The 15,635-nt window shown below is 37.1% G+C and overlaps 1 protein-coding gene across 3 annotated transcripts in view; it reads right to left on the reverse strand.

The window, feature by feature from the left end:
- The window catches only part of C2cd3 (C2 domain containing 3 centriole elongation regulator), a 161,772-nt gene that overhangs the window by 24,281 nt on the left and 121,856 nt on the right, over positions 1-15,635 (reverse strand). For all 3 annotated transcript variants that reach the window (XM_047517678.1, XM_047517677.1, XM_047517679.1), the window contains exons 27-30: positions 9,221-9,426; positions 7,989-8,122; positions 3,292-3,462; positions 930-1,150 (exon numbers count right to left, since the gene is read on the reverse strand). In XM_047517678.1, coding sequence (XP_047373634.1) covers positions 930-1,150; positions 3,292-3,462; positions 7,989-8,122; positions 9,221-9,426 — 732 coding nt within the window. The remainder of the gene's footprint in view (positions 1-929; positions 1,151-3,291; positions 3,463-7,988; positions 8,123-9,220; positions 9,427-15,635) is intronic.

Here is a 15,635-nt window from a genome sequence, read left to right on the forward strand (position 1 = left end):
TACTCTCAGGCAAGTTTGGAAAATTCTTGTTTAGCGTAGTCTCAGTCTTGGCTGCAGGCTAGAATTACCTAGGGAGTTATAAATAATAGTAATGCCTGGTTTCCACCCTCAAGAGACTCTGTTGCCCTATGGTGCAGCCTATACAGGTAGATTTTTAAAAGCCCACTCAATAATTCCAATGCAGCCAAAGTGAGAACAGCTCTAAGGGGCTTTTCAAAGGATGGAATGTGGATCCTCAAAATCCAGAATCACCTTGCCTTGTTAAAAATGCAGACTTCTGAGAATTAGAATTTTAAACATGCTTGTACTTGATCTTTTCTGAAAAAAGAGTGGCACAAATTTAAGAACTGCTAGGAACCATCCATTTCTCTCTCTCTCTCTCTCTTTTTGCTGGGGATAGTGAAGCTCAATAAGGGAAAGGAGTTGAGTGTGGTGATACACACCTATAATCCCAGTAACTCACAAGGCTGAAGCAGGAGCACAGCAAGTTTGAGGCCAGTCTCAGCAATTTAGTGAGTCCCTAAGCAACTTACAACTTAGTAAGACACTGTCTCAAAATAAAAAAGGGTTGGAGATGTAGCTCAGTGGTAAAGAACCCCTGGGTTTAATCTCAACCCTGGGCAAAAGAAAAAGAAAAAAAAAAAAAAAAAAAAAAAAAGGAAGGGAAAGGGATATGCTCAGGATCAAATAGCCAAGTCTATGCAAGGACCTGGGTCTCCTGCCTCTCAGTCCACTGCTCTTTCCATTGCTCCATGCTCCTGTGCCATACTACACCATACTACAAAGTTCCTTCTTTTAAAAGATGGTTAAAAAAAAAAAAAAAAGTAAAACCTTTTATCATGGGGACTTGTTTGGGGGCAGACACTCAAGAGGCTTTTTGAATTGGCATCTAGTGACCATAACTCAACAGGAAAGGCCCTGAGACATACCTGAGATTAAGGAGCTGACTTGCACCACCAGGTTGTTGGATTTTTCTAGGATGCACTGGCTCTCAGGGTCTAGGTTGCTGGTTCCTGGCCCAATTTGGTCCCCATGGTTCTCCTGGTTCTGCAAGGTGGCAGTATGAGTATGAGGGCTGAGGGACAGGAAAGGCTTGGTGAGCTTCTGGCTGAAGTACTTCTGGATCTGATCTAGTTCACTCAGATTTTTCCTGGAAGTGAAAAAAAAAAAAAAAAAAAAGGAGAAGTTGACAAAGGGTCATTCATGGAGATTATGAGAATCTTTTATGTACCACTTTTGATCTAGGACTTTTAATTCTTCTCACTTGGTTCATTAATATATAGATCCCTTTCCTTTCTCTAACTCACCACTCATCCTTTATCCCTCTGACTATGATTTTGTTGCCAGGTACAAATCTGTCTGATTAATACGGTCCCCTCTCTGATATCTGGCAAAATGCAACCTTCTGAAAAGAACTATTCTTGACCATCATTCCAGTTCTCACTTCCCCTTACTCAGACAGAGTAAAAGTCCTACTCCAGGCCAACATTGTCCTTTGCTACTCATAACCATACCTGGTCCTTTAAGCAAGTGACCTTTCCTAATCAGCTTTGCCTGACTCTCTAAATTGGCCTGAGCCAGGCAAAGCTGGTTAGGAAAGGTTCTTCAACTGTATCACTTGTTATTTTTTTTTTTTTTTTTTTTTTTTTTTGGGTGCTGGGGATCGAACCCAGGGCCTTGTGCTTGCAAGGCAAGCACTCTACCAACTGAGCTATCTCCCCAGCCCTCACTTGTTATTTTAATAAGCCCTTCAAGTGAGTCTGATACAATGGATTTTGGGAACCACTGCTCTAGGGCAGTGGTTTTAAAACTGGTGATTCTGCCCCTCATGGAACATTTGGCAATGTCTGGAGATATTTTTGGTTGTCACGACTGGGGGAGGGGTACCATTGGTATGTAGTAAACAGAGGCCAAGGATGCTAAACATCCTACAATGACAGGACTGGCCTCCATAACAAAATATCTGGCCCAAATATCAACAGTGTTGAGGCTGAGAGAAAATGCACTAGGATGAATTAGTTCCTTATATCAGTGGGTTCCAAATAGGTGAATAACCCAATAAAGTATAACCAAACCATTAATGATTAAACTTAAATAGCCTTGATTACCAGCATCTTACTAATCTGAGATGAGACTCTGAACACATTACTTCTTTGTAATAAGAGTTTAAGCAGTTTCCCATAGTCTATAGCCCACATGCTCCATCCTTTTAAATATGTCTCATTAACCAAAAAAGAAGTTGCTAATGTTTCTTTTCTGAGTTTGTATTATGGAACTAAAGGAAAGATTAGTTTTTTCCAAATATAATACACTTTAAAAATATATATTTTTTTCTCAAACTTTACACTCTCCTTCTTCCCTCCCTAGCACTTTCCATTGAGAATAACTTTTCAGAAAAGTCAAACGCTTAGGCTAACATTCAAGGCCCTTCATGATCTGACACCCATAGAACTTGTCCTACTCCTTACACCTTCCTAATTGCACTGCTGGTATCTTCCCAAACCTGACTTGTTTCATGCATCTAGCCTTGACAATGTTCTTTCTGTACATGGGAACTTTTCCTTCAAAGATCAGTTCAAATGTGACTTCTTTAAATTTTTGCATCTCTAACCCAGAATGTTGCTAATTCCTCTGTCTACTCTTGGCCATGAAACCTACAGTTATTACCACCCTGCATTAAAATTTTCAGGCATTATGTCCAACTCCTCCACCAGGAACGGAAGAGCCAGCATTGGATGTCGAGTTTACTGAATTTTGAAACCAAGTTCCTCCATTTTGCTAACGCTTCTCTCTAGATAACCTTGAGGCCCATCTTGCTGATCTATGATGGCCTTTTCAATTCTCACAGTGATTCTCTGGTTCAGTTACTAATTAAACTAAGAAAGGGACAGGGAAGTACTATCAGAACAGAAGCTGGTCTGGAAGAAGCCAGTGGTTATGAAGATAAAGACAGTGGGCAAGATGAGGCTTTGTAAACTGTAAAAAGGATATGAGGCTGTGCAGATGTGAGACTGGTTATTATTAAGTTCTGGTGAACAAGCTAAAGTTCCTGTATTTATCAGTTACAGAGTGCCCTAAAGGACTGGAAAGCCCTAAACTGAGACAGATTCATCCATAAGGAATCCCATGAGGCTCCAAGTTTCAAGCCAACACTAACATGTACAAGAACCCTCTACTAAACCTCCCAGCTCAGGGGTAGCTGATGGAAATGTGGTATTACCCAGTGCCATTGCCCATTCACCTTGTGCACCACAGTGGTTTCCTGTGTCTTATCTTAGCAGAGTGCCTCACCTGAGAGAAGTCAGAATGGAGGTATGGGAGGACAAAGGTGATGTGGTCAGTTTGTCATCACTTGTCAAGACTGCCTCTCCCTGCTGCAGGGATTCATGAAACCGGCGGATGTTCTGCACATGCTCTTCATGGCGTGTTGCCTGGCTTCTTGTGGTACCATTGGTACCACTTCTGTTTAGAGAAAATCGGAGCAAAATAAATTCTTAGCCCATGAAAAAACTCCTAGTGTGACAAAAACAAATCACTCTCCTGAAATGGTACTGCAAACCTATCCCCACTATCACATTTCTGGTTTCATCAACTCTTGCTTGGTTCACAAATGTCTTCCAAATAGTCTTGCCTTCAAGACTTGACTACTTCAAGTGGGTAAGACACAGGAAGTCTTACCCACTCCACCTTCTTCCATTCTCCACATTATAGCTGAAGTGATTTTCTAAAAGAGATCTGATACATTGACAATAATAATAATATAGGGAGTCCTTATTATAATGCCAAGCCTTGCTAGAAGCATTCAATGAGTATTAATCTATTTAATCACCATCATTCTTTTCTAAAGATTTTTTTTTTAATCTATAGTATAAATCTCTAATTTCTGAGCATGGTATTCAAAAATGTGACTACAGCAATAATTTTCTTTTTCCTTTTTAAATAACAGCTTTGTTGAGATGTAATTCACATACCATACAATCAACACATTTAAAGCATACAATTCAATGATTTTTAGTATATTCACAAAGTTGTACAAGCATCACTACAATCAATTTTAGAACATTTCTATTGCCCTCAAAACAAACTAGGGCTGGGGTTATAGGTTCAGTGGTAGAGCACTTGCCTAGCATGTGTGAGGCACTGGGTTTGATCCTCAGCACCACATAAAAATTAATAAATAAAATAAAGGTCTTGTGTTTATCTACAACTAAAAAACAATAATAATAAAAAAACCCATACCCACTGCAATCATTCCCGTTTCCTCCCAAAACATCTCAGTCTTAGGTAACTACTGATTTACCTCTGTCTGTATAATTTGTCTATTCTGGATATTTCATAGAAATGGGACCATACGCTATGTTTGTGTGTGTGTGTGTGTGTGTGTGTGTGAGTGACTGTGTCCTTCCATTTGGCATGTTTTCATGCCTACTCTATGTTATATTCATTAGTACTTCATTTCTTTTAATAGTTGAATAATATTTCATTGTATAAATATACCACATTTTGTTTATTTACTTGTCAGTTGATGGACATATGGGTTCTTTCTACATTTTGGTTATTAGGAATAATGTTGCTATAAACAAACGTGAATAAGTTTTTGTATGGACATATGTCTTCATTTAGGAGTATAATTATTGGATCATATGGTTAGTGTACATTTAAATTTTTAAGGACTGCCAGAGTATTTTTCAAAGCAGTTGCACCATTTTATAGCCTCACTAGCAATGTATGAGGGCTCTGATTTCTTCACATGCTTCCTGACACTTGTAATATTTGTCATTTTGATTATAGTCCCTCTAGTGGATGAGAAGTGGTATCTTATTATGGTTTTGATTTCTATCTTTTCACAAGCTTATTGGCCATTTGTACATTGTTTTTGGAGAAATGTCTATTTAGATTTGTTGCCTACTTAAACAATTGGTTGATTTTTTTTTCCTTTTTCTTTTTTGCAGTGCTAGGGATCAAATTCAGGGCCTCACAAATGCTACACAAGCACTTCTACCACTGAGTCACATCCCCAGCCAGGTTATTTGCTTTTTACTTTTGAGTTGTAAGAGTTCTTTGTTTATTCTAGGTACAAATTCCTTGTCAGATCTGTGATTTGCAAATATTTTCTTCCAATCTATGGGCTGTCTTTTCACTTTCTTGATGATATCATTTGCACCATGAAAGTTTTTAATTTTGATAAACTGAATTTATCTGTTATTTCTCTCTTTTTTTTATACAATACCTTTATTTATTTATTTTTATGTAGTGCTGAGGATCAAACCCAGTGCCTCACATGTGCTAGGCAAGCACTGTACCACTGAGCTACAACCCCAGCCTGTTATTTTTCTCTTGTTGTTATATCTGAATCACCATATAATCCAAACTCACAGAGATTTACTAGTGTTTTCTTTGAAAAATTATACAGTTTTAGCTCTTACATTTAGATATGTGACCATCTGTAGTTAATTTTTTTTGTATGGTATAAAGAAGAGGTTTAACATCAATCTTCCACATGTGGATATCCAGATGTTCCAAGCACCGTTTGTTGAAAAGACTAATCTTTCCTCATTCAACTGTCTTGGCACTCTTGTTGAAAATTGAGCACAGATACATGGGTTTATTTTATTACTTTTGGATTTTCATTTCTATTCCACTGATCTATATTTCTATCCTTGTGCATTGTCTTGTTACTATAGTTTTTTAGTAAGTTTTGAAATGGGGAACTTTGTTCTTTTTCAAGGTTATTTTACCTATTCTGTGTTTTTTGAATTTTAAGATCAGTTTGTCCATTTCCAGAAGGAGGCCAACAGTGATTTTGATATGGATTGTGTTGAATCTATAGATCAATTTGGGGATTGCTACCATCTTAATAATATTAAGTCTTCTAATCCATGAACATTCAGGATATTTTTCTATTTATTTAGATCCTTTAATTTCTTTCAATAAAACAGGGTAGTTTTACAGAATACACTTTGTACTTCTTTTGTTATATGCTTTAAAGTTCTTAATTCCATTTGGTGTTATTGTAAAGGAAACTCTTTTCTCAATTTCATTTTTGATGATCTATTGTTGGTATACAGAAATACAGTTGATTTTGTAAGTTTTGAATGTTTCTCAATTGCAATATGGTAAAAATTGATATATATGACTCATGTAAACAAATCTCTTTGGGGTCATCAATAATTTTAAAGAACATAAATGAGTTCTAAGTGGAAATGTTTGAGAACCACTGCTTTGCTAAGGTAGAACAAATATACACAGTAAATGTTATATATTTAAAGCATAAAATTTGATGAGTTCCAATACACATAAACATCTAAGGAAACCATTACTACAACAGAATGAATATATCTATTATCTCCAAGTTTCTTCTTGCCTTTTGTAATTTCTTCCTCCTTCCCTCTCTGTTCACTTTGCCTTGTCCCCAGGCAACCACTTACAAGCTTTCTGTCACTATAACTTAGTATGCATCTTCTAGAATTTTATATAAATGGAATTATATACAACATATTCTTTTATTATAGCTTCTATCCCTCAGCATAATTATTTTGAGATTCATTTTGTTGTTTATTAAGAATGCATTTCTTTTTATTTCTGAGTAGTATTCTATTGTATGGATATACCACAATTTGGCTATCTGTTCACCTATTTGTTGATGGACACCTGAGTTGTTTACAGTTTTTGGCTATTACAAATAAAGTACAAAGACCAAAATCTTGGAAACTGCTGCTCTAGGAGTTTCAGATGTGATATTAGTAATAAAAACTCTCTTTTAAGACTGCTGTGAAAACCCAGTCAATATATATTTGTGTGCAAAAATGATGATTCTTTTCTTATTTACTACTGATGACAACCCTTGAGCTAATATATTACTTTCATTTAACAAATAAGATACTTAAGGCTCTGAGAATTTAAGTCATTAGCTTAAGGTCACATGTAACTAGTGAGAGATAAAGTCAGGATAGAACTCCAAATCTGTGTGACCTCAAATACACTTCATCACCCAGAACCTGAAGCAAGGAAGGGTCAGAAATATCTGGATTTCTGTTAGGTAAGGTGGTTAGAGAGGGAATTACAGCCTACCCTTGGATGGGTTGCTGGATTAAAATGTAACATTTTGATATGGCCCTTGTGAAGAGGTAACAGGGACATTTTTATGTGATGAAAAGCAAACCATTAAACTTTTTGCTTTTCAAATTACTAAACAATGAGCATTAGAGACACCTCATCCCACCCATGTGTCTCTGATTGACTATGGTCAAAGCAATACTTACAGATAACAAAAGAATCATCTAAACCTTGGACCTAGGATTTGACAGACACTTAGCTCCTTCTACAGAGAGGACAGAGGATCTCTTCATGCGGCAACCAAATAGAAACTACATACCGATAGAACAGGCCTTAGTGTGTGCAAGCAGTATGAGAGTGTGTCTTAGAATAAAGGGTCAACTCACTAACTGCTCTTCTGGAGTGGCAGTGGTGGGAGAAAACTCCTTGCCTCCTCCCTAAGGTGGAAAGAAAGACACAGCAAAAACTCTTGGTGGGAGCTAGTAGGGCCTGGAAGGGAGTGGAGTGGAAAGAAGCAATCTTAACTCTTAGGCCTGTCTCCTGATGGATGGAGCATGTTCTAGCCCTGATACCATGCTATGCATGACGTTGGTTGGCTTGGTGCAAAGGATGGGCCAACAGCTCTCTGCAAAACAGCCTGCATATTTTGGGGAGGGGAAAGATGATATATTTCTCATTAAGTGTTAAAGGCCTCTAAGGGTAAGAGTGTTTCTTGTAAAAAAGTGATACTTTTGATAGCAGTAAACTTCTAGTTCCTAACTTATAAAATTTTATTTTTGCAGATCTTAGGGTCAGGGGTTGGGGTATGTTGTGAGATCAGCAAAACTCTTATCCTGTCTCGAGTTTCTTCCTCTAATGAAGAAGATATGACAAGCCAGTTCACATACTTCCACTCTTTGGCCCCATTTCTTCGCATCAAGACATTTACTCACCTCCCAAGAGAGGAGAAATCAAGTTCCTTTGAAGAGGTGTGAACAAGTTGGTCCTGGATGCGTTCTGCAATGTGGCTGGGGAATGCAGCATATATATCAGAGGCAGGGAAGGAAAAGGTATTGTATATTGGGATCTGTAGAAGCAATGAGAAAAACAGTACACTGGTTACAATGATCCCTCTTGGAACAAAGTAGTATATAAATAAATTTGTAAAACTGACTCAGTAGAATTTCCACTGAAGTCTGTTTTCTATGTGTTGAACACTGTGCTAAGCAATTAACATTTATTTTTCTTGTTTAAACTTTACAATTATCTTATGAAGTAGGTATTATTATTATCCTTATTTTACAGATTATGCCATGAGATTACTTTTTTTGTTGTTTTATCTACATTTATACTCTTGTTCCTCCAACTAGTTTGCAAACTCATATTTACTTTACATGTGAGGACCATCTGTAGTATTTCTTTTTTTTTAGTTGTAGGTAGACACAATACCTTTATTTTATTTATTTATTTTTATTTGGGCTGAGGATTGAACCCAGTATATCATGTATGCTAGGCAAGTGCTTTACCACAGAGGTATAACCCCAGTCCTAGCTGTGGTACTTCTTGTCTCATGACTACTAGGGTTGACTGGACGAAAAAAATCTTCCTATATATAAAGACCAATGAACCCTTCGTCATTTTCTAAAGCATTTACCCATTCAATACTTATTGATCTCTACTCAACATGTCTTTGCTTCAGTAGAGCTCCCGTATCTGGAACAGTTGGCAAACTTTTTTTTTTTTTTGAAAATTCTTTAACAGTTGAGCCCCTTGAAAGAGTTGTCTCTACTGACTATTGCCTATTTCTCTCTTTCCATTCTTTCTTATTTTATGTTTTAAAATGAAAGACCAAAGATTTTAATGTAACAGACTTAAAAAAAATAATGGATATGGTTTTGAATTCTACACTGCAACTAACCTTGTTTTATTTAAAAACTGAGATATACTCCATATAGAAAATTCACCCTTTAAAAGTGTTTGATAACTGGTTCCCAGTATACTCAGAGTGTATAATCATTACTGTTACTTAATTCTAGAACATTTTCATCACTCCTCAAAAGCCAGGAGGTTGTTATGAGATTTGAATATATAATGTGTTCTGTAAGTCAGAAAGCACCCGTGTACAAGATCTTATGGGACCTCCTCAGTAGCACCCTTATGAGTTAGGTGTGAATCAGGTACGTACCAGTGATCCTGGGGTTTCTACCCCACGTCTTGCTTGTCTTTCTTCTTTGAAGTGCATCAAACTCTCCAAAGGGGAGATAGCAACTTTTATCTGCCCCTGGCACTCTCCACTGAAGTCTGTGATGTTATACCAGCCACAGATAAACTGGAAGCCAGACAGCAGTGGGGAGAGGTCCACCGAGGCAAAGCCAATCACCCTCTCTTCACCTGTGGAAGGAAGAGAAGAGTTGGGCAGCTTGGCTGGCCACATCCTGCCAGTGAGATTGGAGGCTGCACAGAGAAGCAACTTCAGAAGTTTAGTGATTCCAAAGCCAGCAAATAAGATGAATGGTGAGGTTGAGAGAGCTGTCAAGAACCTGTTATGAACTCCCTTTCTGCAAGGCAGGGGAAAAACTGGCAGGGTTAAGCCTTGTCCTTGTGATATAGGTAACTAGAAACTATTCCTAAACTTAAGGAACATTTGTTCTTATCCCTTGGTTATCATGTTACAGTGCTTTTCCTCAGGGCAGTGAGTTCTGAAATTATAGAATTATAAGGGATTTGAATTTTCTTATTTATTTTTGTCTGTATTTTTCAAAATTTCTAAGATATACATATTTATTATGCTTAATTAAGAACAAACGAGCACAAATAACAAAAGAAGACAATCCCCTGGAAAACCAACATAGGGTACTGTGGTCCCTCTTATTTATAGAATGTTTTGCTCCTTTCTTTCTTAGCTGAGGTGTGCTCCAGGAAGGCTTCTCTGACATCCTAGGCCTAGGTTAGAGGTTCCCTTCCAGAGTACCCTGTCTTGCCTAATCAAACTAAATGATATATTTTTTGTGTCCCCCACTGGTTATAAGCTCTGTGAGGACAGGGACCATTTCTATCCCTGGCACTTGTCATAGTGACTGGCACAGAGTAGGAATTCAAATATCTGTTTGAGCATAACCTGCTTTGAGTACTTTCTGTAATAGATTTGCTGAATCTGTGTGGAAAGAATGAATTAAGAGGAGGGAAGTCGGGGCTGGGGAGATAGCTCAGTCGGTAGAGTGCTTGCCTTGTAAGCACAAGGCCCTGGGTTCGATCCCCTGCACCCCCCCAAAAAAAAAAAAAAAAAAAAGAGGAAGGAAGTCTACACACTGAGAGAGAATTAGATAAATATTGCTTAGCTGGTCTAGCATTTTCTTCACCTTCATTTATTTATTTATTTATTTATTTATTTTTGCGGTGCTGGGGATCGAACCCAGGGCCTTGTGCTTGCAAGGCAAGCACTCTACCAACTGAGCTATCCCCCCAGCCCTTCACCTTCATTTATAACAGAATCTTACAGGACCCTCTAGGAGGCCCAAAAATAGGGAATATATTTTATTTTCAATACCCTAGAACAGTATCAGCATAATAATAAAAGTATCTCCACTTATTAAGCAACAACAATTATGTGCCAAGTACTTTATACATATAATTAGAGGGTTAGAACCCTCATGAAACCCTGAAAGGCAAGTACTATTATACTAATTCTAATAACGAGGAGAGAAAGAGGTAAAGTGATCTATTTCAGGTCACATTTTTGGCACAGCCAAAATTTTAACCCAGGTTTACATATGGTCAAAGCTTATTCTTTTTTCTTGCTACTAAATTGAGGTGAACCCTGGTCTGCTTGATGATTTCTGTAGCACTTTAGAGAGAGAAGAAAAAAAGAAAGAAAAAAAAAAAAAAAAAAAAAGGAAGAGAGGAGTGAGAAGCCCAGCTAAATACAGCAGAAATTTCTAGCTTTGATTTAAAGAAAAATGATTTTTGATCAGTTCCTCTGCATTGACAAGGCTGGATAGTGGTGGGGGACTTAGCTGAATGCAAAGGTAAGACAACTTACATTATGCCCTGGTTACTCTGGTCTTTTAGGCTTTGTGGTCAATACTGAAAATCAGCACCAGTTAACAAAATACTGTGACTTTGTAGGTGACTCCAAATTGACGAAGGTTTGCTAATGAGCCCTTGCAGGAATCTTTTTTTTTTTTGGTGGTGGTGGTGCTGGGGATCAAATTCAGTGCTTGTGCATGCTAGTAGGCAAGCAATCTATCACTTAGCCACATCCCCAGTCCTCTAGCAAGAATCCTAAAGGAATTAGATTCACAAGAGGGATTTAGTGAAATAAAATTTACTAAGCTGTGAGATGGTGGGACATTCTTTTTTTTCTTTTTTTTTTTTGGCGGTGCTGGGGATTGAACCCAGAGCTTTGTGCTTGCAAGGCAAGTACTCTACCGACTGAGCTATCTCCCCATAACACCTCATTTTTCTGCATCATCTAAACTTATAGCATAGTAGAGTACAAGCAGTGAAGGTTGGATACTTAGAACTGAGCTCAAATTCTGACTCCACCAATAGCTATACAACTTTAGTTGCCATTAAACTTCCTTGGGCTTCAGCTTTTACATCTATGAAATCAGACTAATTATATTTTCACCCTGCAAGATTAGAGATGTCTGTCAAGTTCTAGGACACTACCACTTGTTAATAAATACAATATATTTTGACAGGGTTTTTATTAAGTGTCAGGTGCTTATTTACTTTTCTCAAAAAGTAGGTACCATTGAAGTAGTACCATGAAGTAGGTACCATTGTTCTTCCTACTTTATATATGTGGAAACTGAAGCACAGAGAAGTTGAGTAATTTACCCAAGGTCATATGCTACAAGATAAGGGCAGAATTGGCATATGAATCCAGAGTCTGGCTTCAGGACCAATGTTTTTTGTTTTTTGGGTACTGGGGATTGAACCTAGGGGTGCTTAACCACTAAGTAACATTCCCAGCTTTCTTTAAAAAAAGAGCTAAGTTGCCGAGGCTGTCCTTGAACTTGCAATCCTCCTGCCACAGCCTCCCAAGTTGCTGAGATTACAGGTGTGTGCCACTATGCCCAGCAGAACCAATGTCTTAACACTACTGGGGGCCTGATGGAGACTTGAAGCTCATTGACAGGTACCTCTCAAGCATCAGGTTACTGAAGACTGGGAGGTTTGAATACTATATGACTGTTATAGTGTAGATTTTCTTTTTTCTCCTTACTGAACAATTTTAATTTTTTATTTCTTTACTTTTCTTCTTTTCCTTTTGTTTACCTGTTCCCTCAGAGTCTCTTTCTCCCTTTTTGCATGCTAACATCCAATTTCTTTTGATTATACTCTTACCCTTTCTATTATCTAGAACTTCTGTATATTCTTTTCTTATCCCATTAACAGCTACATCCTACATCCCTCTGCATCCTCTTTGTCCTCCATTAGAAACTGCAGACCTTATTGCAAATTTGTTTGTTATACTGAAAATAATAATTGAACTCATTCTATTATGACAATATTCTTAATGTTCTCATAGGGGCTATTTGGTCTAGGATTGCATACTGTCTGAATTGGACACTGCTTAATATTGATCTCTCCTTAAAGAAAAGGTTTTGGAAACCTATAGGGCCACTATAACCCTATAGGGGGGAATCTGTAACACCCCAGATCTGCACTGCTAGAGGGGAAGATACATGAACAACATGAAAAAACAAGGGAAGAAAATGATCCAAACAAATCTAGATTCTATATTAATAGAATCCAATGACAGTATGGTAGAAGAAATGTCAGAAAAGGACTTCAGATTATACATGATTAAGATGATTCGTGAAGCAAAGGATGAGATAAGAGAGCAAATACAGGCATTGAATGATCATACCAATAAGCAATTGAAAGAGCAACTGCAGGAAGCAAAAGATCATTTCAACAAAGAGATAGAGATTCTCAAAAAAAAATCAAATGGAAATCCTTGAAATGAAGGAAAGAATAAACCAAATAAAAAACTCAATGGAAAGCATCACCAGAAGACTAGACCATTTGGAAGACAGAACCTCAGACAATGAAGACTAAATATTTAATCTTGAAAATAAAGTAGCCCAAACAGAGAAGATTATAAGAAATCAAGGAACAGAATCTCCAAGAACTATGGGACATCATAAAAAGATCAAATTTAAGAATTATTGGGATTGAGGAAGGCACAGAGATACAAACCAAAGGAATGAAAACCTATTCAATGAAATAATATCAGAAAATTTCTGAAACCTGAAGAATGAAATGGAAAATCAAATACAGAGGCTTACAGACACCAAATGCACAAAATCACAACAGATCCACACCAAGGAACATTATAATGAAAATACCTAACATTCAAAATAAAGATGGGATTTTGAAGGCCAAAAGCATCAGATTACATATGGGGGAAACCAATATGGAGAGCAGCAGATTTCTCAACCCAGACTCTAAAAGCTAGAAGGGCCTGGAACAACATATTTCAAGCTCTGAAAGAACATGGTTGCCAACCAAGAATCCTATACCCAGCAAAACTAACCTTCAGATTTGAAGATGAAATAAAATCCTTCCATGATAAACAAAAGTTAAAAGAATTTACAAATAGAAAGCCTGCACTACAGAATGTTCTCAACAAAATATTCCATGAGGAGGAAATGAAAAACAAGAATGTAGGTCAGCAAAGGGAGGAACTACTTTAGAGAAAAATCCACTCAAAGGAGAAACCAAGCCAAGTTAAAAACCAAAAATAAGACCAAATGACTGAGAATACAAATCATATCTCAATAATAACCCTGAACATTAATGGCCTAAACTCATCAATCAAAAGACATAGACTGGAAGAATGGATTAAAAAGAAAGACCCAACAATATGCTGCCTTCAAGAGACTCATCTCATAGAAAAAGACATCCACAGACTAAACGTGAAAGGATGGGAAAAAACCTACCACAAACATGGACTCAGTAAAAAAGCGGGGGTTTCCATCCTTATATCAGATAAAGTGGACTTCAAGCCAAAGTTAGTCAGAAGGGATAAAGAAGGACATTTCATACTGCTTAAGGGAACCATAAATCAGGAAGATGTAATGACTGTAAATATTTATGTCCCAAACAATGGTGCATCCCTGTACATCAAACAAATTCTTCTCAATTTCAGGAATCAAATAGACCACAAAAGAATAATTCTGGGTGATTTTAATATACCGCTGTCACCACTGGATAGATCTTCCAAACAAAAACCAAACAAAGAAACTATAGAACTCAATAACACAATCAATAACCTAGACTTACTCGGCATATATAGAATATTCCATCCATCAATGAGCGAATTCACTTTTTTCTCAGCAGCACATGGAACCTTCTCGAAAATAGACCATATGTTATGCCACAAAGCAGCCCTTAGGAAATGCAAAAAAATAGGGATACTGCCTTGTGTTCTATCAGATCATAATGAAATGAGTGTGGAAATCAATGATAAAATAAAAAAAACAGAAATTACTCCAACACCTGGAGACTAAATAATATGCTATTGAATGAAACATGGATAACAGAAAACATCAGGGAGGAGATAAAAAAAATTCTTAGAGGTCAATGAGAACAATGATACTACATATTAAAATCTGGGACACCATGAAAGTGGTACTAAGAGGAAAAGTCGTTGCAGAGAGCACTTTCAAGAAAAGAATGAAAAGTCAACAACTAAATGACCTAACATTACAGCTCAAAGCCCTAGAAAAAGAAGAACAGAATATCACCAAAAGAAGTAGAAGACAGGAAATAATTAAAATCAGAGCTGAAGTCAATGAAATTGAAACAAAAGAAACAATTCAAAAAATTGACAAACAAAAAGTTGGTTCTTTGAAAAAGTAAACAAAATAGACAAACCCTTAGCCACACTAACAAAGAGAAGGAGAGAGAAAACTCAAATTACTAAAATTTGTGATGAAAAAGGAAATATCATGACAGATACCACTGAGACACATAACATAATGAGAAGCTACTTTGAAAATCTGTATTCCAACAAAATAGAAACTACCGAAGACAATGACAAATTTCTAGAGACATATGCTCCTCCCAAACTGAACCAGGAGGACATACACAATTTAAACAGATCAATATCAAGCAATGAAATAGAAGAAGCCATCAAAAACCTACCATCCAAGAAAAGCCCAGGACCAGACGGATTCTCAACCAAGTTCTACAAGACTTTCAAAGAACTCATTCCAATACTTCTCAAAGTATTCCAGGAAACAGAAAAGGAGGGTACCCTACCAAACTCATTCTATGAAGCTAATATCACCCTCATACCCAAACCAGGCAAAGACACATCAAGGAAAGAAAATTTTAGACCAATATCCTTGATGAATATAGATGCAAAGATCCTTAACAAAATACTGGCAAACCATATCCAAAACATATTAAGAAAATTGTGCACCACGATCAAGTGGGGTTCATCCCTGGAATGCAAGGATGGTTTAACATCTGTAAATCAATAAATGTAATCCATCATGTCAATAGACTTAAGGATAAGAATCATATGGTTATTTCAATTGATGCAGAAAAAGCGTTCGACAAAATACAACACCCCGTCATGC

The sequence above is a fragment of the Sciurus carolinensis genome, chromosome 11 (assembly GCF_902686445.1).
Source record: "Sciurus carolinensis chromosome 11, mSciCar1.2, whole genome shotgun sequence".
NCBI lineage: Eukaryota > Metazoa > Chordata > Mammalia > Rodentia > Sciuridae > Sciurus > Sciurus carolinensis.